At 42.5% G+C, this 23,371-nt stretch overlaps 2 protein-coding genes across 5 annotated transcripts in view; both read right to left on the bottom strand.

Annotated features, from left to right (window-relative positions):
* atxn7l1 (ataxin 7-like 1) overlaps positions 1–9,191 on the bottom strand; it is a 33,265-nt gene extending 24,074 nt beyond the window's left edge. For 2 of the 4 annotated variants that reach the window (XM_030440308.1, XM_030440311.1), the window contains exons 1-3: positions 8,995–9,191; positions 8,402–8,476; positions 784–888 (exon numbers count right to left, since the gene is read on the bottom strand). Coding sequence is in view for 1 of the 4 variants with exons in the window: in XM_030440311.1 (XP_030296171.1) it covers positions 784–888; positions 8,402–8,476; positions 8,995–9,091 (277 nt within the window). In the remaining 3 variants the exon portion in view is untranslated. Of the gene's footprint in view, positions 1–783; positions 889–8,401; positions 8,477–8,686; positions 8,962–8,994 lie in introns of those variants that run through there. The other 2 variants (XM_030440309.1, XM_030440310.1) reach the window with 2 other exon arrangements.
* A 2,354-nt stretch (positions 9,192–11,545) lies between these two features.
* On the bottom strand, positions 11,546–22,049 carry sypl1 (synaptophysin-like 1). The gene is made up of 5 exons (XM_030439171.1): positions 21,117–22,049; positions 15,369–15,487; positions 15,041–15,245; positions 14,771–14,962; positions 11,546–13,811 (listed from the first exon to the last, which is right to left on the bottom strand). The coding sequence occupies exons 1-5, from the start codon at positions 21,186–21,188 to the stop codon at positions 13,680–13,682; spliced, it is 720 nt and encodes a 239-aa protein (XP_030295031.1). The 5' UTR covers positions 21,189–22,049; the 3' UTR covers positions 11,546–13,679.
* Between the last annotated feature and the right edge of the window lie 1,322 nt (positions 22,050–23,371).

Here is a 23,371-nt window from a genome sequence, read left to right as displayed (position 1 = left end):
CGAAAACAAACAAGAGGTAGATGGACAGGATGGAGGGCCAATGAGAGCTCTGGATCAACGGTGCAGCAACAAATACTACCGCCTCCTTTAGTTTCTAAACATTATCCTTTAGGAAAATACAGACTGCTGCTAACTTGAGAATCGTGTTAACACTTTTAACACGATTGTAGCAGAGCAACATCTCAATGAGATCAGTGGTTTGTTGCTGAAGATTGCAGTCTCCATAGCAACAAATATTGCATTTTATGAACCGATGGTAAGCCTACAGGTGTCTAACACATCGCTGCTGAGCAGACAATGTGCTCGCATACTCGCTCCTCAAACCTTTTCAGCATTTTACATCCCTGCGTGACAAACTCATCAAAATGAGGAAAGTGAGGTGTAACACGCGAATCAACGCATCATGCCGACTTCCTTTTGCTTTTATACTTTGTGCCGAACAAGAATCAGCTTATTTTAAAAGCATTATCTTAAGAGCAGAACTGGCTATTCTCATAAGTGGCTTCGTCCCTGGGTAAAAAAGCGTGCACACAATGCCACATCTAGTCCATTATTCTGTAAATTATTTAGTATTATTCAGTTGGTATCAACCTGCTGAGTATTACAAGGCATAATCAAGTGCTGTTTGTTTGTTTGGAGGATAATTTGCAGGGAGGCTGTGTTTTAAAAAGACTCCGCAGGGATAAACAGAAATGACTGCATTGATCAGAATGTCTGCGTGTGTGTGCATGAGCATGTTGGAGACTGTGCCCTGAGGTGTCAGTGTGCCCTCAGGGATCTTACCATAGTGTGTGAGGATGCCCTGAGGAGTGACCACCTGATCGCAGACATGGCAGACAACAAGACAAAAATCCTCAAGTGCTGGAAACTGGCTGTAGACAAACATCTCTGGAATAGACATGAAGAGATGACACCATATTTTAGAGAGAATTAAATACAGCATGTAATTATTTATCACACAATAGGCAGTTTAATCCAAAGTAAAATGACTTCCTCTTTAGCAAACCACCACTCGTTGATCAGTCTTCCGCTATTTAACATACACTGTCATCTCATTTTAAGAACATTCACTCTCTTTGGAAACAGTTGAAAGTAGTGCCTGTTGGTTCTTTTATTAATGCAGCCTTTTTAGGGCAGCAAGTAATGATTTTAATTATCATTCATTTATTTCATTATTACCAATTAATCATTTTGTTCATAAAATGTTAGAAACCAGTGAAAGGTGGCCCGTTTTTATTTCCAAGTTCATGTTCAAACAAAGAAGATCAAGGATATCTAACTTGATAATATAAAACACAAAAACATCTAAATAAATCATCAAAGCAGATGGCAATTAATTTTCATTCTATCGACTAATCAATGAAAAGAAATTATTCCAGCTCTAAGAAATGTTTATAAAGAGACTGAATAAGAGCTACAACAATTCCTTGATTGATTGTCAGCTATTAAATTAATCATCAACTTCTTCTATAATAAATCAATCAAATACATAATAATTTGATAAGGAATCAGTGTGAATACATTTTCATAGAGGCTGACTGATATCAGTCAGACGATATTATCAGCTGATATTGAACTATCACTGATACATCCATATCAGTGCATGTGTTGTGTGGTAGCAGTCAATATGAAACTTTTGGTGCAGAAAAGTTGCTTGGGGTGATGATTATGATTCTTAAATTTTGAGTGAAGTTTAGTGTTTCAGTACACTGATGTGATTCTTGACACTACAGTTTATTGCTGATCTTTAAAATACTTTATACAAATGTCTTCGTCACAAGTGTTTGATAACCACATTTGAGGGATCACTCCAAAAAATGTATCTGCCAATATATCAATATACATGAATATCTGTACTGTCTAATACCAGTATCTGCCAAAAAAAAACAGTCAGGCATTATAAAAAATAAAGTCATAATTCTCTTATTCCTGCTTCTTAAATGTCAATACTATTTGGGTGATTTACTCCTCTATGACAATAGGCTGAATATCTTTGGGTTGTGGACAACAACCCTCAGCAAGTTGAGAAGGTCAATTTTGGCTCCGAGAAGCACTAATTAAATCCACCAAACACTCAATCGATTAATTGATACAATAACTGACAGATATATTGACAATGAAAATAATCCTTAGTTGCACCTGTAGACTGTATGAAGCAAAAGAGGAGAATTATAAACAAAAGTCAAATATACTGTGCATTTACATACACTTAGAGCTTAGCTTGTAAAACGCTCTAAACGAATCTTCTCAGGTAGAAGTGTGGTGCTCAACATTATCATTTAGCTCTGGAGCTGCTTCAGGCGCTAAAACTGCACATTTTTCAAATAATGGAGCATCACAACAAACGACTCCCTACAGTTACACAGGTGATAATCCGTGTTCTCATCTAAGATATTGTGTTCAAGCTGCTAGCATACAGCAACACAGCGCCTGGACTTACAGCACACACCCCACCCACTCCACACAAACTGAAGATTAATAGAAATACCGAGAAAAACAAATACATCAAATGGAAAATAGCCATTATCTCTTCTGGCTAAGCTTGGAGAGCCTAATCTTCCTGTACCCAAACAGGCCCTGCTGACAGAAATCACAGCACATATTAGCACGGGGCTTAAGCCAGACCCGCTAAAGGGAGGTGGGATGCGTGTGTGTATGGATGCATTTGTTTGTGAAAGCTTGAGAACGTGTGTGGGTTTCTGACGGTGCATGGGTGCGAGTCGCCATGACCTTGCATTGCTGGCGAGATTTGATGTCAAAGAGACCACGAACCCATCAGTGGGTGTGTTTGTGTGTGGGGGAAAAAGATCTTCTGGGTCACTCAAGGTCAAAGCCGTATTACACATGTATGTATATAACATGCGCTTGTGCTTATGGGTCAGATGGCTTCATTATGCATACATGAAATGTTCAAGGACACATATGGACACACTGATGCCGTCATGGTCACTGGTAGGAATATTTTTTCTTATGTTAATTAAAGGTTGCTGTTAAATAAATACTGAAGGGAAATGACACTGAATCAAACGAAGGGCTAGACAGTGATGCCAAGGCAGTAAGATAAACTGATATTAGCAGATCTAAAGTTGGATGCCAAGCAGCTGCACTGACACGGTTAGTGCTAAGATGCTTTGCTCAAGTTCACCTTGTCAAGACAGAAAAGCAGATTATTACTCACCTATTTTCCACGGCCCCTAATTTCTAAACACGCTTCTTGATTTAAGCCACAATCCAAAGTCTCCGATTCCTTTGTTTGCTAAACAAAAACTGCTTTCTCTCACTGGCAAATAAACGTTTCACTGTTTAGTTTTAGCTTAAAGCAGCTTGATCTGAGCCATAACACAAACACAAAAGGGAAAGGCTTGGCTTTGGCATGTGAAAGACAACCTTTGAATATAGTCATTGTGATCAACAGGTTATTGAGTGCCTAGGATTAATACCTTTCTAATGTGAGTGACTGCAAACACCGCTGCAGGTGAGCTCTACCTGCCAAGTGGCGTCTGTTCAAAAACCAGATCAGTGTCACCGTAGTTTGTGTCCTTGCTGTGATCGTTTTCAGGGGGAAATGAGCACATTTTGTTGTTGATAAACTGACAGCAAAGCCAAGGGAGAAAAAAAAAGAAAAACGGTGGGAAAAATGTGTTTTCTGGCAAATTCCAGGGTTTGCAGAAACAGAAAAAGGACTTTAGTGGGAGTACTGTTAAAAAAAAAAAAAAAAAAAAAAAAAAGGAGCAAGAATGCAATTTCCTCTGCATGTGCCAAGTCAAATGCAAACTAAGTGCGTCGCCTATTTCTGCAGCTTGATTTGTGTGTGCCTCTCAAGCCAAGTGCCACAGGCTGCCAAATGACTGACAGGCCAGAAAATGAACTACCAAAACATCAGTCACTGGTGAACAAGCACGTTTTAGAGCTACTAAAACAGTGTACCACTGGACAGTGATTATATTTTGAGCAAGTAAATCAACTTCCCATCAGTGACTTGGGGTTTGGAAGGCGGCGTTAATGACCTTTCTGGTAAACAAAAGGGTTGTGATGTGGTCACTATCAACATGGGAAGAAAAAGGAGAACAAGAAGTTACTCTGCACTACTCTAGAAAAAAGAGGTTTGGCCGACTAATACCAAAGAAGTAATGCAATAGTTACAAAGAACTAGAGAGGAGGGCACAGGCCACATCTTCAGCCGACGTTAGGTTTTTGAACTAGCGCACCAGATAATTATTGGTCCTGCAACGAAATGTCTGACAGAGTAAACAAGCTTCCCACCAGTTGGCTGCTGCTAATGTTGCAAACTCAACGAGTCTGTCTTTTTTTTTAACAAAACTGCCCCAGATACACATTTGGGTGGGCTGAGGGGGGGTTAGAGGGGTAATACAACACTGCTGAACTGGACAGCGTGAGGAAACTGATGGTTTTTTTTTTAAACATTAAAGCATGTAAACCAGTTCTAGTAGTAACCCAAAAAATGATGAACCTGAATATGAGCATAGAGAGTTAGAATTTCGGTTTTCAAGCTAAATTAGGTATAGAGAGCTTTTTCTTGCAAGTAAACCCTTTTACAATTGCAATAAATCTGTAATGACAGCATGTCAGAAGATACACTGAAAATCTGTGCTGTGTCATGATAATGAATTCATCAATGATTTGTTAATTCATTGACTGGTCAATCAACAGAAAACTAATTGCTTGATAACTGATTCGTTTCAGTCATTTTTTTAGCAAATTGTTGAACATTCACTTGTTCCAGCTTCTTAAAAGTGGATTTACTGCATTTCTTTGTCATTTATGGAAATATATGAGGAGTTTTTGAGTTTTAGAAAAAGGAGAAATTTTAAGATGCAATTTGGATTCTGGGAAATGAACATTTCATATACTGAAGGACTAATCAAATGTAAATAAATCGCCTCATTCATCAGTATCAAGTCTATTCACTCTCCTTTTCGCTCCTCCAAGGTTGTTACTGTATAATTTCAATTGGTTTTCAAGGTCAGAATCATCAGATCTGCGCGGTTTCAAAGCCTGGCTGAAAATGAACTCCTGCCAAGGAAACTATTACATGAAGCCGTTTATGAAATGAATTGTAAAAAAACATTTTCACTGACAGATCAAAAAGAGTTATGCTTACCTATATTTACATCTATAAACTAAATACATTATTAACATTAGGCGCACTTGACTTTTCAAGCTCATTCCACTCCACTGTTGACTCAGAGGAATTGGAATTTTTGGTGAAAAAAAAATGTGGACAGGTTTAAATGCATATTTAACTCAGACAATCTCTCAAAGGCAATGTGACACGTATCTTAAATCTACCTCACTTTACAGCATTTGCACAAGAAGCACAAGAGAATGTATGCATCATTTTCTTTAAACTGCACTCAATAGCTGACAGGGTTATATGACTAATCTCAAGCTGGAATCATTTAAATGCAGACAATGGCTCTCCTTTTTTACTAAATGACTAATTTGAAGTTGCTGCGAGATAACAGAGACCAGTTTTCTTTTTTTAAATCCTCAGAGGTTTCAAACAACAGAGGAAACGGCTCATGTCCTGCCAAAGCACAGTGTGCTACGTTCCCTTGTGTTTGATGCACACTGCAGTACAGTGCACTTACACTCCAAACACATTTGGCAAGGGCCAACTTTCAAAGTACATTTGCAGGGATCTCTTTATCATTCTAGTGACGAACCATGCCTCACGGTTAATAACATGATGTCACTGATGATTCCCGTCTCTATCAAACACCTTGGTGGACACACAAATAGCAGCATTACAGCACTGCCTATTTCTAGTGAGATGATGACAGTGGCTGCCAGTCTAGCCCGACAAAGTTGCTGTTGGTTGTCATCATCTCCGTTGTGGGAGAGTGAGAATAGATACCAATCGTGTCCGGCGACACGCACTAATTACTGCCTCACCGTCTACAAATATGTGTGCGCACCGAAGTGTCGGGTGAATCGCGCTACTTTCTGCTGGATACAAATTCGCAAATAATGCGGTCGAGACGTTTGTGGGTGTCGGGGTGTGTGTGTGTGTGTGTGTGTGTGTGTGTGTGCATATCACTCTCAGCGGGCCTTAAGTGTCATGTTGCCAACGGATCAGCAATTCTGGAAACACCGCTCCAGTTTGGCTCTGAGAGAGGAAGACGAGGCATGTGAGTGTGTGGGTGTGACGGGGGGGTGGTATTTGACCAGTCAGTGTGAGAAGAGAGTTTCCCCGGCTGCGCGTGTGCGCGTCAGTGAGTTTGTACGAGGGCTGGGATGACTCAAGTGTGTGTGTTAGTGTGCAGCGCGTGCTCCTGCGGGTATTAATACGTGGTGGTGAGGTGTGGAGGAACTCCTCTTGCTCTGTCCTGAGGGGGGTTGGAGGTATCCACGCACTGCACAACACCCTCTACGAAGAAATGATATATGATAGCACGACTATTTCCAACAGCACGACTGTGGTTAAATAGGTATTCCAGTTAACTACAGCAATGATAAAGACACCTCTGACAGCTTCACCTGACCTGGTGTTGAAAGAGCCAAAACATCCACACCCCACATTATATTATATGTAACAGCTAGTGAATAATATTCAATGCAATTAGAGAGGAGATGATATGAAATTATATCGAGTCCAGATCAAAAACTGTCAGGATAAGTTGATCGAGGTGAATTTAATTATTGGGATAACTGAATATCCTATCTGAAACATTTATATTGCCAGCTATTTATCGGTATCTGTGAAACTACAGCTGATAAATAAGGCAGATAATATGAAGCTAAATTGCTTTCATTGACTGAACAAGAGTGGGAGCTACACACTCTGAAGTTGGCAGCACTACAATAATTTGCAATGCATGTTCCAGAAGGGTTTAGAGAGGAAGGAAAAGTCCAAGACACAAAAAGATCGCATTACAGCTGTGGAATATTAAATCTTTCATCTTTGCTCACTAGAGCTCACGCTGTTTTTACCCTCGGGTGTAAAAATTGTGAAATTATTTGTCATGTTAACAGTATCGGCCACGAGAAGCAGGTAATTATTAATAATTCAATTTCATGCGTCCCGAGTTTGACGCTTATTTTGATGATTAACAGAATAATATTATTTTCGGTGGGACAATCATTACATGAACATTTCATACTGTCCCATGCCTGACTGCAGTTCTCATTAACTGTCATTTTATATACTTTTTTTTTTCTCTCTAATGACACAGATGCAGCTGAAATGATTAGCTGATTTATTAATTAGCCAATTAACAGAAAAATTAACTGGCAGCTATTTTTGACAATCAATCCTTTAACAAGCAAAAATGCTAAATATTCCCTCTTCTCAGCGTCTGATGCTTTTTGGCATTTATGATAGTAAACAGAAGTTGACAGTTGGTCAGCACAGAAGTGATCTCTGGGCTGCAGGGTGTGACTATTTCAGTTGCACAGACACCCAACGATCTGTCAAGTACAGCCAAACACTTTCATTGGTCGCACCAGTGCGCCTGACATTTAGTTTAATACACATTTTTACGTCATTTTTTAAATGTTTATGCATCTCTTGTTAGTTGTGCGTGATTTAAATAAAGACAACATGTATTAGCACCCCTCTATTCACAACCACTCACATGATGTCTAAAGGATGGGCAATTATATGTTAGTAGCAGTTTTTTCCGATCATCGGCATATGGGGTTTTTCTGTCGGCTTGCCGATATAATATACTAATTTAGAATGTGCTACTTTGGCTCTGATGCAACATCCTCTTACTAAATGTCCCGCCTACGACAATATCTGATTGGCAACACGTCACAATTCATAGCCTGTAAACCCTGAATAATCTGCATAACAACTAGTAACTAAACGTATGAAATAAATGTAGCGGAGAGGAAAAAAAGGAAATACTCAAGTAAAAGTACCTCAAAATTGTACTTATGAACAGCACTTGAGTAAACTGTACCTAGGTTTATGTCATCACTGGTTGTATGAAATTCTGATGCAAAGATTGTCTTTTTTTTTTTTTTTTTTTACTGCAAATGAATATCAGTATCAACTGTGAAAAAAGCAATATCAGTCAACCCCTATTCTGGAGCCCTGAATCTGAAATCTTTGCCTGGGATTATGGGAAACATTTCATTTGAGCAATAGATGAATCAATCAAAGGAGAAAGTAATCATCTACAGCCATATATTCATGTTATATGGTGTAACACAGGTCTGCAATAGCAGGTGATGTTTGTTTTCCCTTCAAAGCTTATCTCTCAACTTACGGTATGTCATTAAAAAGTATGCATGGAACATTAATGATGGTGATTTTTTGAGAGAAAAGGTTAAAAATAAAAATGGCACTGCACAGCCAGCAGAACATACCCACAACAAACCATCACAGTGGACGTGCCACCTTCAAGTGTCTCTCTGTGTGTAACTTCCTTACCTTCTTTGCTGAGCTTCACGGCTCCACCGAGGCGGTAAAGCTCCCTGTCGCTGTTATCCGAGGACGAGTCTGCGTCTGGGGTAAACAACAAAACAAAACAACAACAAATAACGACGAGAACGCCACTTAACAAAAACACGCAGCAGGCGTTCACAAACAAACTTTAGCCGGGGGTGTGGGGGGGTGCCATGCTGGTCCGACAGGGCTGGCTATCGGGGTTTGCTGTTAGCATTAGCTTGCTAGCGCCCTGAGCTGAGTGAAGCTGTCAAAGCTAACAAAACTTACAGCTGGACAGTTGGGAGGATATTATGTCGTTACCGCACACGCCACCGGGCACAAACTCCGCACGGCGGCTGTTAGCTCCGCTCGCATGCCTGTGCACACGACTGTCCGCGAAAGCAGCCGCGAATATCGCGACTCAAGTCATATTTTTTGACAGTTACTTCGCTGCGCTCTGACAGCAGACCCTGCATGGTGGTAGAGGAGGAGGAGGGAGGGGGGCTGCTCACTCAACTCAATCACAGACAGTTGGACCACGCACTTCCCGACAGTTTGCCCGCAAAAACAACAACGCTACCGACGTGCGAACTTACTGTCAACAAAACGTAATTTAGCCGCACTGACGAAGGAGGACCAGGGCTCGCAGAGGAACGTATCCACACTTGGCGTTTGGCGATCCAGTGTCGCCATTGCTCTTCCTTCTTGTTGCTTTGCTGAGAGCCGTTTTTCTTTTTTTTTCTTCCTCTCTCTCGCTCACTCGCTCTCTCTCGCTCGCTCTCCTTCGCACGCAGCAGGCTAAAAACGAAAGGACGAGATACGGTGACGTCACCATCGGCCAGCTTCGGCCGGGCTCGGCTCGCGTTCGGAGAGGCGCTGTGAGGCCGTGAGGCAGACAGGGAGCTATTGACGAGTTCAAAAGTTCAGTATGCGGGCACAGCTTAACAGCCTATTGATATTTTACAGGTTTCTAACAGTAAAGCTGGAGGATTACTGCATTAGGAAGTATAAGAAAGTATTATTTTTTGTTTAAGTAACATCCAAATCTAACTGAAGAAAGTAAAAAACAATCAGGGTCTGTCATTTATTCAATAATCAACCACAAAGACAAAGGGATTAATGATTAGTAGGCTGCTAATATGTATTTTTTTTTTTAAAAAGAGGAAATATATAAGATAATAACAAATGCTTTGATTTCAGTGCAACAACTCTTTGCCAGACATTTAAAATAATAGCGATAATAAAAAATCTCTGTCCTCATATTTCATTTCAGCCTTGTTTTTTTCACATCTCTGAGTCATGCTTATTCAAGGTTGTCCTGAAAAAAATAAATGATGTATATAACTTGATTGTGCATCGCAGGGTTGATGTTATTCAGGCAATTATTACACAAAAAAGTCCAGGCGAACCAAAAGTAGGGTGGAAAGAAAAGACAGCTTGGGGCTCGGAGGGTTTTATTTGGTCTGGCTTTAGGATGAAAGGACAAGTTCACCCAAAAATGAAAATTCAGTCATTATCTACATCTCTGGAGCTACACAGCATTTTTTTCTAAACAACTGAAGTGGATGGGGACTTCAATTTAAATTTAAAAAATGTGCCATAAAGCTCATCCAGTGGGATCCAAATCTCTTTGAAAAGTCAACAAGCCACGCACGGCACTCAGCTTTTAAAGGCGTTAATAGAGTTTCTAATCGATTTGGGATCTCGACAGTCCTGGAGTCTTGGATTGCGCCGCACAAGCTGCATCAGTTTATTTCCTGTTGGTTTTTAACATTTTAAAACAGGTCTCCATCTACTACTGTTGTTTTCGGAGAATGCTGTCTTGCTGTGAAATGTGTTTGTGAACTACCAAACTTCGTCTGCACTCTGCTGCAAACTGGTGGCTGCTGGGGACTGTAAATATCAAAATAAGTGTATAATATTAGACATGGCAGGAATTAGGCCCTTGTTTTGAGCTAAAAATGTACTAAAATTAGATTAGAATCTCCTCTGCTTCAATTAAAGAAATTAGAGTCCTATGAGGACTTTCTGGGAAGTGTGCGTATTAGTTACTATAATAGTCAGAACTATAAATGACACGTAAACACCTTTGCTATCTAAAATTATGGCGCTGGCAGCTCGGATTGTCTTGGAAGGTTAAAGCTTCAGCATTACACCTACATAACCGTAACAAAGTGGGGACTAGGGGCGACCAAGAGTCTTTCAGAGAGGCGTAAACAAAATCCATACACAGTCCAGAGGAAGGTTCACCCACATCAGTCATTTATTAGAATTTAATAGACAACTTAGTGGCTTTAAATATCTCTCCAAGACTGTCCCAGGATGTATCACTTCTTGGAGAGGCTCAGTAGGTCACGCTCACGGCACTTCATTGACCTCTTGTGGCAGAAAACTGAAGCTGCACTTTGGGTGCCGAGTCAGGTTTGTCCCCTTTTCAAGTTAATGTCAGATAGATCACAATATAAATTCAAAAAATATCCTCATAACTCGTGTCTGATGAGGGGTTTAATCGGACAACGCACACTCTCTCACACATACGCAGAGAAATACCCTGCTCTGTGTGCTACAACCTGAGCAATATTTAAGAATCCGGTGGCTGCACGCCTGTGATCACATGACGCAGCATTAAGAGGTCTGTTTAAGCTGAATCAGGGAGTGAGGAGACCAGAGGAGGGTGGAAGTACAGAGTAAAATGGCAGCCTTACATGAGGGCATGGAAATGACTTTGATTGGTTTGTGTCTCATACACGTTTTTCAATCTCATAATCTATACACACACTCCTCTGTTCTTGTTCTGCTCCCTATCTCTCTCTCTCTCTGTCTCTCTCTCTCTCTCAGACACAAAGCATGACTCAACCACAATGTTGTGTTTGTTTTCCCCCACACAGCAGCCACCATTGAGGTCACAGGACGAATCAGGAGGTCACAGGACGAACCAGGAAATACCAAGCGCTGTTTTTCCCGTCTCACCGAAGGTCACAAGAACGGTTCTGGGTCACGGAGGCTTTGACGTCTTCGAATGCTTTCACGCCCATTATTCAACCCTCATGATCCATTCGACCTCGAGCTGCCGAATCCAGACAAAGTTACGATTCTGTCTTTTAAAAAACGATAGCTGATGGAGGAGAAGATCACTGGAAACATTCATGAATAAAAAAAAAAACCTTTTTTATTGAAATACAAAAACCAATAGGTACACTGAACATGTGCAGGTCACAGAGTGAACATATGCCTCTGTTGAATAAGACATCTTGGCAGGTTAAATGCATAGGAATCACTGACAAAGCTACAGCTACCTGGATGATGATTACATGAGTGCAGCGGCATAACCAGTATACCAGACACATTTGTTGTTTCAGACTGTTTCAATGTTTTACATCATCCTACTTACATTTTTAAAAAAAAACAAAAAAACAATAGACATAGCAGAAAAAAGGAAATCAGAAAATCTTTAAAGTAATCGTCTACATATGCTGAAAATGAAAATGAAAAAAAAAAACACAGTTCCAGCTCACTGTTTGGTGCCCCATGAAGGATTTGAAAAAAACTACACAATCAATAAACAAGATAAATGGTTCAAACAACAATAAAATAACTGATTGAGTATCACGTGGAGATGTGAAATAAGCTGATCTGGAGGGAAAAAAAACGTCGCTTTGGCGGAGTTGTTTCTATTTTACAGCAATGCAAAAAGAATGAATGAAAATTAAAACGACAAAGTTAAGAGGAAGTCCTGACGGAAGACAAAAATTGAGTTCTGACTCTATTTAGACTTCTTTCTCAGAAATCTGATTCTAATTTGAATTTAAAAAAAAAATCTGAATCAGAAGTTTTGAGAAGTTTTTTTTTCTACCCTCTTCCGTAGAACTCAGCACTACATTCATATCGATGACCTTTTTAAAACGACACAATCATGGAAGGATTTCCGACTTGTACCTTAGCAGAGACTAAATGAATCGAGGACGAACGGAACAACTTCAGACTTTGGCCGCACTCGCACGACGAGATTGTCCGCGCAACCAACTCTCAATCAAGTATTCTTTAAGGATTCGCCCTCGCACAGCGCACGTTGAGGACCACATGTGTGCACTGATGAAACAATCATACATCGAAAGTTCGAGCCTGATATTTGGCTGTCTCATTTGCATAGATTTAACTCAGTGAGGAGTGCTGGGTCAAGACTTCGACGTGGGATCACTGCACCGGTGTACTTCATGGCAAACAAGACATCTCTACACTCGTCCTGTTAATTAATAATCCCAGTTTGGCTTCGTCCAGATGCTGCAGTGCCCTCTGGCCGCCACTAGAGGGCACGCGGGCCAACTGACAGAGCCGATGAATGGGAGAATGAATGAATATGTGAGTGAGTCATATAAACGGCTCTATTCCAACACCAGTATCACATTTTATGCAATGCACTATAAGTCGGTAAATCACACTGAATGTAATTTAGCGACATTGTACAAAGAGCACCGCGCCTCATGGTGCACTTGCAGATCACATTATCCTTATTGCCGCGGATGTTAAAAAACATTCAATCTCGCGGGTTGGTTTTATATCATAGAAAAAGAGATCGCTTCAAAGTACCTTACATTCATCAGTATATAATTGAGCGCAATAAATTCAGCCAATAGGGAATCATCTCCTCGTGGCCTTAACGCTGCTCTAAAAACTCAGGTTTTAAAAGGATATTTGGTCGTCGCCTGTGCACGTATCTGCTTACTAAAGCACCGGAGAAGGCACGTTTTGTTTAAAAAAAAAAGGATTTGACGTACTATTTGCATTGGTGCTGCTAGAGTATACGAAACAGGTAAAAAAAAAACAAAAAAAAAAACATATCTCCGGAGGAAACTTTCTCCTCCCTCAGCATCCTACTGCTGCAGGGTTTGCACGGAGCCCTTCAGAGGAAATCTTTCAGGAAACTTTACATCGCTTTTTTTTCCGCGCCGCTATCAGTTCAAGTGCGCCGGGAATGCGCGAGGAATGTCTGTGTATGTGCTACCCTCACAGCCTGATAACGTCCAAAACTGAAATATGTCCAAATCCAACAGTTTATCCTTCATTTAGTCTGTTTTCATAATATTCACAGAGCATTATTTTGTGTGTGTGTGTATAATAATGTCTTGATCGTACGGTGAGTGTGCATGCTTATGTGTTTTTCGAACGTATAGCCTATGTGTGGTGCCTTCATGTGGATTTCTGTTGTTTTTTTGTTTTTTTTTTTGCATCGGGTCGTGTGTCTGCGTCGCTTTTTTTTGTTTTTTTTTAATGGCCCTGGATGTTAGATGGGCGCGGGGACCTGCTGCCTTCCAGGTCCGGTTTGAGAGGAGAACTTCTGGGAGTGCCAACGCGTCTCCTTGTACACAAACCAGGCGTTTCCAGCCCACACGAACATGTTGAGGTAGCCAAACACCTAGAAACAAGGCGAAAAGCTGATTAATAACACCAGGAAACACTTGTTATAAAGGAGAGCTGGCTTGTAAAGGGAAAGTATAAGGACTTAAAGGGGCAGTTCACCGAAAAATAGACATGTCTCCTCTCCCCTGTGATGCCTTTTATCCATGTGGATTGTTTTGCTGTGCGCTGCAGAGTTTTGGAGGTATCTGCCTTTCCTTGAATGTAATGGACATACATGGTGCTCGACAGAAGACGGACATCTCCACAAACTCACACCAAAAAGATACAGATGGACAAAAACTGTACAACAGATAAGAGGAAAAATATGTATTTTTGATTTGGGGGACTGTTGCTTTAAGCCGTGACCACATTTGTGTTCATTCCAATGAATTTTCTTTGGACTTGTGACACAGATAATATTAATCACATCACATTGTCTGAGGATAAAGTGTTGTTGCTCCGAGTCCCATGACTGCGAGTCGGGCTGTTTGATGTTTTATGCCCAAGTATTCAAGCTCAGATAGTTTTATCGAATAAAAAAAACGATCTGTCCAGGAGGAGTGTGACAGAGAGGTTAAAGGGGCACTCTGTAGTTTTTTTGGGGGGGGGAATTTTAAGCGGAAGAGAAAGATCTTAATTCATAAACAAACTCTCTTTGTTTTCATGAATGAATAAACAAACTGACAACACAATTAGATACCGTTTTACTCTAAATTTGGCGGACCCTGCCACCTTTCTAGCTTCAAACAGTGTTCTGCGGACCTTTTTTTCTTCTGAGAGCAGCTTGTTTCTTCAGTTATGGAAAAAAACAAGCCTTTCTAAATTTCTATTATTACCTCTTTGAGTTTAGTTTGTAGTTTGAATTTATTCTCCAAAACATACATAGTGCCCCTTTAAAGAGCATTTTTAGAAACAGTTAAATCTATCATTTTAATCATGGAAACGTCACCAAATCTCTGCTGTATTTCTCCTCACCACAGAGATGTTGAGGGTCCGCATGTTGGCGAACTCCGTGACCTCACAGGTGATGTTGCTCCCCTTGCAGAGCGCCAGCGTGTTGCCGATGCCGTCGGTGTCCGTGGCGTCCTTCACATTCTGCAGGCCCTTCGCCCAGGCGGACGAACACACTAGCCACAGGAAGACCAGGATAGCCGTGACCACGAAGTCCTGGAAAACAAAGAGTGACATTTCAGCAAATCCCCACAGCTATTTGAGGTCCAGCAAGATCTCTATATATACACTCACAAAAATGGGCCCGAAGTCAGAGTCCTTGTAGACGTGCATGTAGCCTAAATAGACCAACAGAGCCACCATGCAGTAGAGGAAGCAGACGATGGCGATGCCCACGAAGAACTCCGCCGAGGAGGCCGAGTCCCCCATCAGGTGCGTCGTCGTGACGGAGTGGTTACAAAGAGAGGTGTTTCCCTCCACCAGCGGCACCTGGCTTAACCTGGCCACGAAAAATATGGTTCAGATCATCATTACTGCTGTTTTTCTAAGATGGTTATTTCTCAGACGACCCACGTGGCGGCCCTTTCGAAATCGACCACGTGACAGGTGACCTCACCCTCACCTAAATGGGTAGTGGAAGTTGGCGTCGAGCGTTTCATTCCTGCCGTCGCCGCAGAGGAGGGATACGATGTTCTTCCCCGAGTATCCGCCGCAGCTTCCAAAAGCAAATATGGCCGTGAGCTGTTTGGACAAGACGAGAGAGAGCGGGAGATTAGGGAAATGATTTAAGATGTGTGTGTGTGTGTGTGTGTGTGTGGTTGGGGGGAGACTCTGCTGAGCTCTGGGGATTCAGAGTAAAAACCCAAGTAACTTTGTGGAGATGTGTTTTCAGAGGAGAGGATGATATTCAGTGTGTACGTGGATCCACGACTTCACACCCAGGAGAGAACGAAGCTGGCAGCCCGAGACGTAGCGTCAGCAACAAAGAGCCAGAGGGACCAACAGATGGCCGGCGTGATACTCTTACAAACAGCTGAGAATAAATCCTCACTACTCAACTATTTTCACAAGATCGGTTTACTCTGAGAGTCCCTTTTTTTTGCTTTTTCTGTGGAATCTAAATCACATTTTCTCAAAGGGGGTGAAGACAAAGAAAACATGGCAGTGACAACATCCTCCCTTGCACCATTTTTCCTGTTATCCGGCGACACGAAATGGATCAAATACCAAGAAGCGTTATACCTCATGAAATACGATACAAATGTGGCTTACACGGCTGCACTAATGCTATTCAGCGCTTAAATTCTTCCTCGCGGAGGCAAGAAAGCATCTGACTCAGCGTGTAGGCCATGTGACACTAATACTCTCCTTAAAACCAACACACACTGAATTCTTTTTTCGCCAGGGTGGCTGCCACCGAGCTTAACCCTCCCCGACTGCGGCGGGCGGAAACCATAATCATGTAATTCGCTCATTCAGACCCTCGCTGATATCAATTTGCTCATAGCCTCATGGGTAATGATGAGCCGGTGTGAGCACGCGCGCTACAAACCACAACACCACCGCAGAGGAGGACTGAGTCCTTCCCAAATGTGCCATGTTACAGTTCACACTCACAAGTAGTGACTTCACGGTGCCGCACATCATCGCACTTCCTGACTCAAGCGTCCAGCTGCGGTGCTGTACAATGCCGTACAAACAGAACCGCAGAACAACTGTGCGACTTTATAGAGCGGCAGGCATTCTTTAAAACCTTTTCAGGCCACTGTTAAATTTGAGATTTTGGGGCTATCCTGCTGTCATCACATGTCTTCTTTCAGACATGTCACGAGAATACTTCCATAATGCACACTCAGGTGAGTTTCGGTTCTGGGAAATGTGTGCAAATGAGTAAGATGCTGCCTCGTTTGCATCTCTAAACATAGAATCTTAAGAAAGTAGAAATAATTGTCAATTGGGGAAGTTCCACTGTGATTTCTATTTCTACCCTATTGGCATTTTACCACGTTTAAGGGTCGTTTCCCCAAAATCTGGAGTGACACCTGCACACACCAAACCCTCCAGTTTTAGGTCCCATCTATATTCTGATTGTTTGCACAGGAGGGTTTGTTCATATACCATTCATGGCTTGATTTATATGATATTTCATTCTTCTAAAGATTGCAAAATTGTATTTCTTTATGGCTGCTGACAGTTTTCATTTGTTCATGGGTTGATAAAAAGAGATATCCAAAATTCCCCCTGACCCTAACATCTAAACAAAATGACTCCGTCGATGAATCGCACCCATCTTCAAACTCGGCCTTCATTTTTTTTCTCAGATGCACACGTTTTATTGCTTGTTCTTCCTCCAATAGTTGTCTCCTGGACCACATTTTGCCATGATAACGGGCACGTTTTTCGAATTTTTCGACCAAACCAGCTGTGATTGCGGAACTTCGTGATTTTTATGTTTATGTCGAGTGCTGCGCGATGAGCAGACGAGGCAACAAAGCTCCTCTTGTTTTGGTAAAAGAGGCGTGAACGGTTGTATTTTTCTGTTTAGTACGGAAAGCAAGGGCAGAGACGTCAGACTGTCGCCTCCTGCAGGGCGAAGTGGTGTTACAAGACAGGACTGGCCGGTGCTAGCTGGTTAGCATGCTGACAGCCACGAGCAACATCTCAGTAAACAACACAGTACACAGATGTCTGTGGCATAACGTCTACACGGTTGTGTTTCTTCACATTCTGGTTTTTTTTTTATTTTAAACTAAAATTTTGGACATATCTTACAAACCGCTCCACTAAGATTAAAACTATCTTCGCCCCCTTTGTGGTGCAACTCAACAGGTTGAAACGTGGACAAGATCATCATCAATGCCTAAACAAACAAAATGTAGATCACACAAATGAACTCCTGAGGCGCTTCTGTTGTAGTACACAGCTCGCAGTGGACAGGAAGTGGATTACAGTGTGTAATGATCCCTCAGTCGCACTGCACCACAGGGCACACCAAACAAAACACTTCTGAAGAAAACGCTTCTGACTGACCTCTTGGGTTTTCTGCTCCATCAGCACAACTGTTTCCTAAATACTCACACATTTGACTGCAAAAAAGATGCTTACGACAGGCCACCTTCAACTTTTCAGCCTTCGGGGCATCATACCGCAAGACACACACACACACACACGCACACACACACACACGTACGGTACTGTACGATCTACACACGCACCTCCAGATGTGTCTCCAGATGTCACTGGCTGCCACTTCCTGTTTTTCTGGCTGCATACCGCACTAAGCTACCTCTCTTTAACTGTAACAGTAACAGCCAGCGTTGACCAGACACACACACACACACACACACACACACACACACACACACACAGGTCGTCATCTGGATTCTTCTGTTTATGTTTGAGTAATAAATACGACTCTGCACAAACACAGTCGGACAGTTGGGTATTTCGTCACGTGTACAGTATCACCACTTAGTCCCAATTAAGGCGGCAAGTGGCATCTTCTTCCAAATATGGCGACCGCCTAAGCGTGGACACGGAGGACACCTTCTTCAGCCATCTGCAAACCACATGGACCGTAAAATAGTCTTCGGTAGTAACCGCGCTGTGAGACAGGATGAGCCATTTTGCATACAGAAAGCGGCCGCATGTGATAAGAGTTAAGTTTCAGGTTCCCTCATGTGAGGAAACGGAGACAAGAGAAAGTTTGACCTGTGATCGGATGAACATCCCCAATCAGTCTGAAATATCTGAAATAGAGCTCTTACACAGAGGTCACCGAGTGCAGGTCAGTCTGACCCAAAAACCCCAAAGCCGGTTGAGCGCGTGCCAATTCCTCCAAAGAGCCAAGTTGCTTCCTTCCTTCCTTTTTGTCCATAAAGAGAGAAATAGCTGGCATTTGTCACTCTGAACCCTCCTTCCTGTTTGCTACAGTGCGGGAGATAATATCTGGGGAAGGCATGAGTGTTTAGGCCAAAGCCGCCCGTGCGCCAAGTAAACTACATTTTCATCTGGATCGATTGGAAAGGTGCACGGGGGGGGGGGGGGGGTGAACGGACAAAAGATGTTGTCGGACAAGAGAGCCAGCTGGACGGCCTCCAAATTCATCGACAGCAGCAGCAGCAGCAGCAGCAGCAGCGATGAGCCATCTGTCAGGACTCCATGAAGATATCATCACCTTGCTGTTTCCATTCTTTGTAAGATTTATGTGGAAAATCCACAGGCCGAACACACTTTCACAGTAACTTCCTGAAAGTAAGATACACATGAATTGACGTGCATTATATAAACAGTTATTTATCACCTCCTTCTATACAGAACTCAGGAGGAAGATAGTTGATTGTTGAGACTCATCCCCACGCTGTAAAATACTGATGCAGCCCAGGGCATTGACACCCTTAGGAAGTTACGTTTTGTTACTTTAAATATCTCGTTTCGTCAGTCCAACTGTCCAAAATCCAAAGATCTTCCATTCACGATCACATACGACGGAAATGCAGAGATTCCTCACATTTCTTTGCGCCATGAATAAGGGGATGTTTGGTATCTTGGCATGAAGAACAACATGACGTGATGAAGGACTATTTGATTGTCACAAAAGCTGCAAATTTGTCATTTCGTTAAAAGATGAATCAACCGATAGTTGTGGGTCTAGCGTAAAGCTACACCTGGCAACAGAGAGCCGAAGTCACGCCCGTTCCGGTGGACCCCATGGGGCCTTGTTTCAGGAAAAAGGTTATATGGTGGGGAACAGAGAGAAACAACTATGCCGTGAATCACACACATGATGTTTGTCCATTTTAAAAGATAATTCTCCAACTTCATCCGTACAAACGCCATCGTCTCGCTCCACACGCGTCACCAACACCAACATGGCCGCCAACTCGGCACAGCTTGGCACTTAAATCGGTGAAAAACTGAACTTTCTCAGGTTGAAGATGGATCTTTTAAACTGACGAACATCACATGTGTAGTTCATGTCGCAATTCAGACCACACAGAAACGATCTGTACCTCGTCATTCTTAACCATACAAAGTTATTCTGAAATAAGGCCCCATGGGAGGGACGTCAGCTCTCTGTTTGAGCCTCCCACCCTGAGCGTGGCGTCAGAGGGAAAATGGCCGCCGTGTGAATGTTGTCTAAAGTTCAGATATATGCCATCACTGCAGTAAAAGACATATCAAGATACAACAATATTCAAAATCCAAGACGGCGTATCGTCTCATATCAAGATAATGATACGATAATGATATTCGCCTTGCCTGGAATGGAACATACTTCTAAAATGATCTCCCGAATGTTGTTGCCTTTGATGAAAAAACACTTGTTCAAGTATCAAATAATTCATTTCAGTTGAGAATTTTTCTGGAAGGAGGAAACTAGTGTTTATAGTGGTGCTTTATGAAGGCCTTGCTCGACATTACTGGGTATTGTATTGACACAGAGGACGCTCCTGGCCTAAAACGAGCCAACACGAACACAGTTTATCCTCCGTATCCTCGTGAATGTCAAACAAATATGTCGGGTTTAAAGAAGGGTTACGTAAGGCCAACACAGTGAACACACACACTCTCAAACAGACCTCGTCCGGAGTCAGATGACTGCTTGTTACTGCTGCTCTATAGCTCTGTATGTGTGTGTGTGTGAGAGAGATAGAGAGTGTGTGTGTGTATTATGAGGAAATTGAACAGCTGAGAGAAAATGTAGCTGTGCTGCCATTACCCCACACTGGATTCCTGTGACCCAGTTATGTACAGTAGAGCAGAACCGATTAGGGCCGACTGGACCCTTTTTTTTTTTTTTTTTTTCTCTTTCTCCCCTGGAAGAAAACGTGTTCTCCAATGACACACAGACTGTGCACTCACCAAGTGTGTGTAGCCAAGTGTGTGGAGGTAAATTATTGGTGAGGGACGCATTAATCTCTAACTGTGTCCTCTAAAGGCAGAGCCATGCAACCGGCACAAGTGTCCAAATGTGGAGAACATAACTGGGCTGAAGGTTTCCAGGTGGAAACACACTTTGAGTCTAATTATCAGGTTTCCTTGATGATCAACACAACCAAAGTTTACTTTTTGGGATTTTTTCTTTACCATGTACTTCATTCTTGAGAGTATAAAATCTCGAAGCTGCAGATGAAATGAAGATGAAAAAAAGTTGATATACTTGGTATGGATGTGTGGAAAAGACAGAAAAAAAGGTGACTTTAGGCATTTTTATCAAAAGTAGAAATCGCCGGGAAAAATCCAAGGAGCGAGAAAAGTCCAGAGCCTCCCTGTCCTCTGGGTATGACACACACACACACACACACACACACACACACACACACACACACACAACACACACACGCGCGCGCGCATGCATCCAACTTACCCACTCCACCAGTTTGACGAAGCCCAGAGGCTCCTTCAGGGGCGACAAGTTCAGCCGAAATCCGGTCATCATGATTGTGCGTCTGCTCCAAAAACCCTTTATCCAGTTGTTCCTAAACTGTGTATGTTGGTCCAACAGGGAGGGGAGGGAAAAAAAAGGGGGAGTTGTTTGACAGAGTGACGTGGTTTTTTACTGCCGACGCTGCAAAAAGAATTTTTAAAAAACACCAACTCAAGTTTTGTTTTTTTTGTAAAAGTGAGATTAACGAGCCGACCGTGCGCAAAAGCGACTGAATCCAAAAGAGGCGAGGCAGATTTAGGAAATGCGGTTTTGCGCGCCGCGGGAGCTTTGAGCAACAGATGAAAATGAAGATCTCGCGAAGTGAGGTGGATGTTTTTTGCAGTGTAGCTCGAAAAAAAAGAAAGAAAAAAAGAAGTTCCCGGCGCTCCGCTTTTGGTGATGCGCAAAATACGCAGGCGATGCAGCATATAAAGAAAGTGTGCCAAATGACGCGTAGCCCTTTGGGGTTGAGACAGCGTCACGGCGTAGCTCCGCACCGTTGCCAGTACGTTTTTGTTTTCCAACTACCAAGTGGTGGGATTGTAAAAAAAAACAAAAACAAAAAAAAAACAAAGAAAACACAAAGACGACTTAAAAAACGCATCCAGTTGCAGCACAAAACGGTTGTGTGCCGGAGGAAATCCAACGCACAGCTGGAGATTACGCCTCTAAAGTTAGAGCCCAGAGGACCGAGAAGCATCAGAGGAGTCCTGCTGAGCTTTCATTGGATCCGGCCGCTGCTGGAGGGACGCGGGCTGCCTCCTCCTTGCTGACTCTGCACTTACTGTGTGTGACGCCTCCTCGGTGCTGCTGACTTGAGATCATATGACTCTCTGAGCAAAAACCACAGATTCTCCTCCCCAAAAAAATCCCCAAAAGAGATAAGTTAGATGACTTAAGTTTAAATAAAAAAAAAAAAAAAAAAAAAAAAGGTTAAAGGGGCTTTTCACCAAACCTAAGACGCGTCTGACGTGAGATCAATCAGACGGCTGGTGCTGCGTCTCAATTCAGGGTCTGCATCCTTCGAAGGGCCCGGCCTTTGCGGTCTTCAAAGGCGAGTCCTTTGGAGAGACATTGTTAACCGCGTTGTTAAATTGGATGGTCTAGCCTTTGGAGCATTTCACGATTGCGTCATCAGATGTTTTACCCTTACATCACAAATTCTGTCGCCCAGGCCTGCGGAAGTGACGATCTACGCCAGGCAATGTCGCCACTTTCGCTCTTTCTTCTTTTTCAGGCGCGCAAAGAATCTCGAGATATGTGAGGCCACGAAGGATAGTAGCAGTGCATCCTCCAAAACGGGGAACAGAAGGCCGCGTTTGTGGGGCGCATTCGGAGGAGCCTTCGAATTGGGACGGCCTCCAAAGGTGGCCTCAGAATGATTGCAGACCCTGAAATGAGACACAGCTTATGTCTTCCACATAACCCTGATGACATCATCAACATCTGATGTTTATTAGACATGGATGATGCAATGATAGTGTTCTTGGAGCCTGATTTAAAAGGTTTTTTTAGTCAGAAACATTCAAAAATCTATTAAAATCATCAACAAAATGTGGAAGAAACAATGTCCATGTATTTGGTTGCAGGAAGTTAGAATGCTAACCAGCTAGCACCAGCACCAGCACTCCCCCCCCCCCCCCCCCCCCGAGCCACAAAGGGCTTTACACTACTTTTTTTTTTTCCATCCTCATGCAGTAGTACTCCCCAAGACCTGCAAACACACTTTCATGTGTAAAAACTGGTGGAGTTACCCTTTAAGAAGATTGAAGGAATTGCACTGAAGCACCATTTCCAAGCATTTACAGGATCTGACCAGCTCTTATCGTGGGTGATTTCGGGTAATTTCATTCAAAAGCAAAAAACACTAATGGACCCCAGCCTTGTTGTTGCCACGGTTCATGACTCATGAAGGTGTTGAAGCCCGGCTATCTGTGAGTGGTGCAGCAAAATAAGGACTCTCTTTGTAATCCCAATGTCCAATCGTGCATCACCTAATAGTGTCCCCAGAAATCCGTTTCCATTGAACAACAACCACCACCTTGACTCTCTTCATAGGCTTTCTAAAATGTTTTACGATGTTCGTTGCAGGCGGTTGAGATTCTAAATGTCGATAAGGTGTTTTCTTCTACAGATTCGGAAATGATTTACGCAAAGCTTTTCTCGGAAAGATGTCATGTGGCAACAATCATGGG

Source organism: Sparus aurata, chromosome 14 (assembly GCF_900880675.1).
Source record: "Sparus aurata chromosome 14, fSpaAur1.1, whole genome shotgun sequence".
In the NCBI taxonomy this organism is placed as follows: Eukaryota; Metazoa; Chordata; class Actinopteri; order Spariformes; family Sparidae; genus Sparus; species Sparus aurata.
Note: the sequence above shows the minus strand (reverse complement) of the source record. Positions and strands in the feature narration are given on the sequence as shown.

Bases quoted from the DNA above. Each gene is read 5' to 3' on its own strand.
- sypl1 (XM_030439171.1), bottom strand. From the start codon at position 21,188: ATGATGACCGGATTTCGGCTGAACTTGTCGCCCCTGAAGGAGCCTCTG. The intron at 14,963-15,040 runs GTGAGTGTATAT...TTTGTTTTCCAG, and splicing joins CTGACTTCGGGCCCATTTTT to GACTTCGTGGTCACGGCTAT. The intron at 13,812-14,770 runs GTGAGGAGAAAT...CCTTGTTTCTAG, and splicing joins GGACCCTCAACATCTCTGTG to GTGTTTGGCTACCTCAACAT.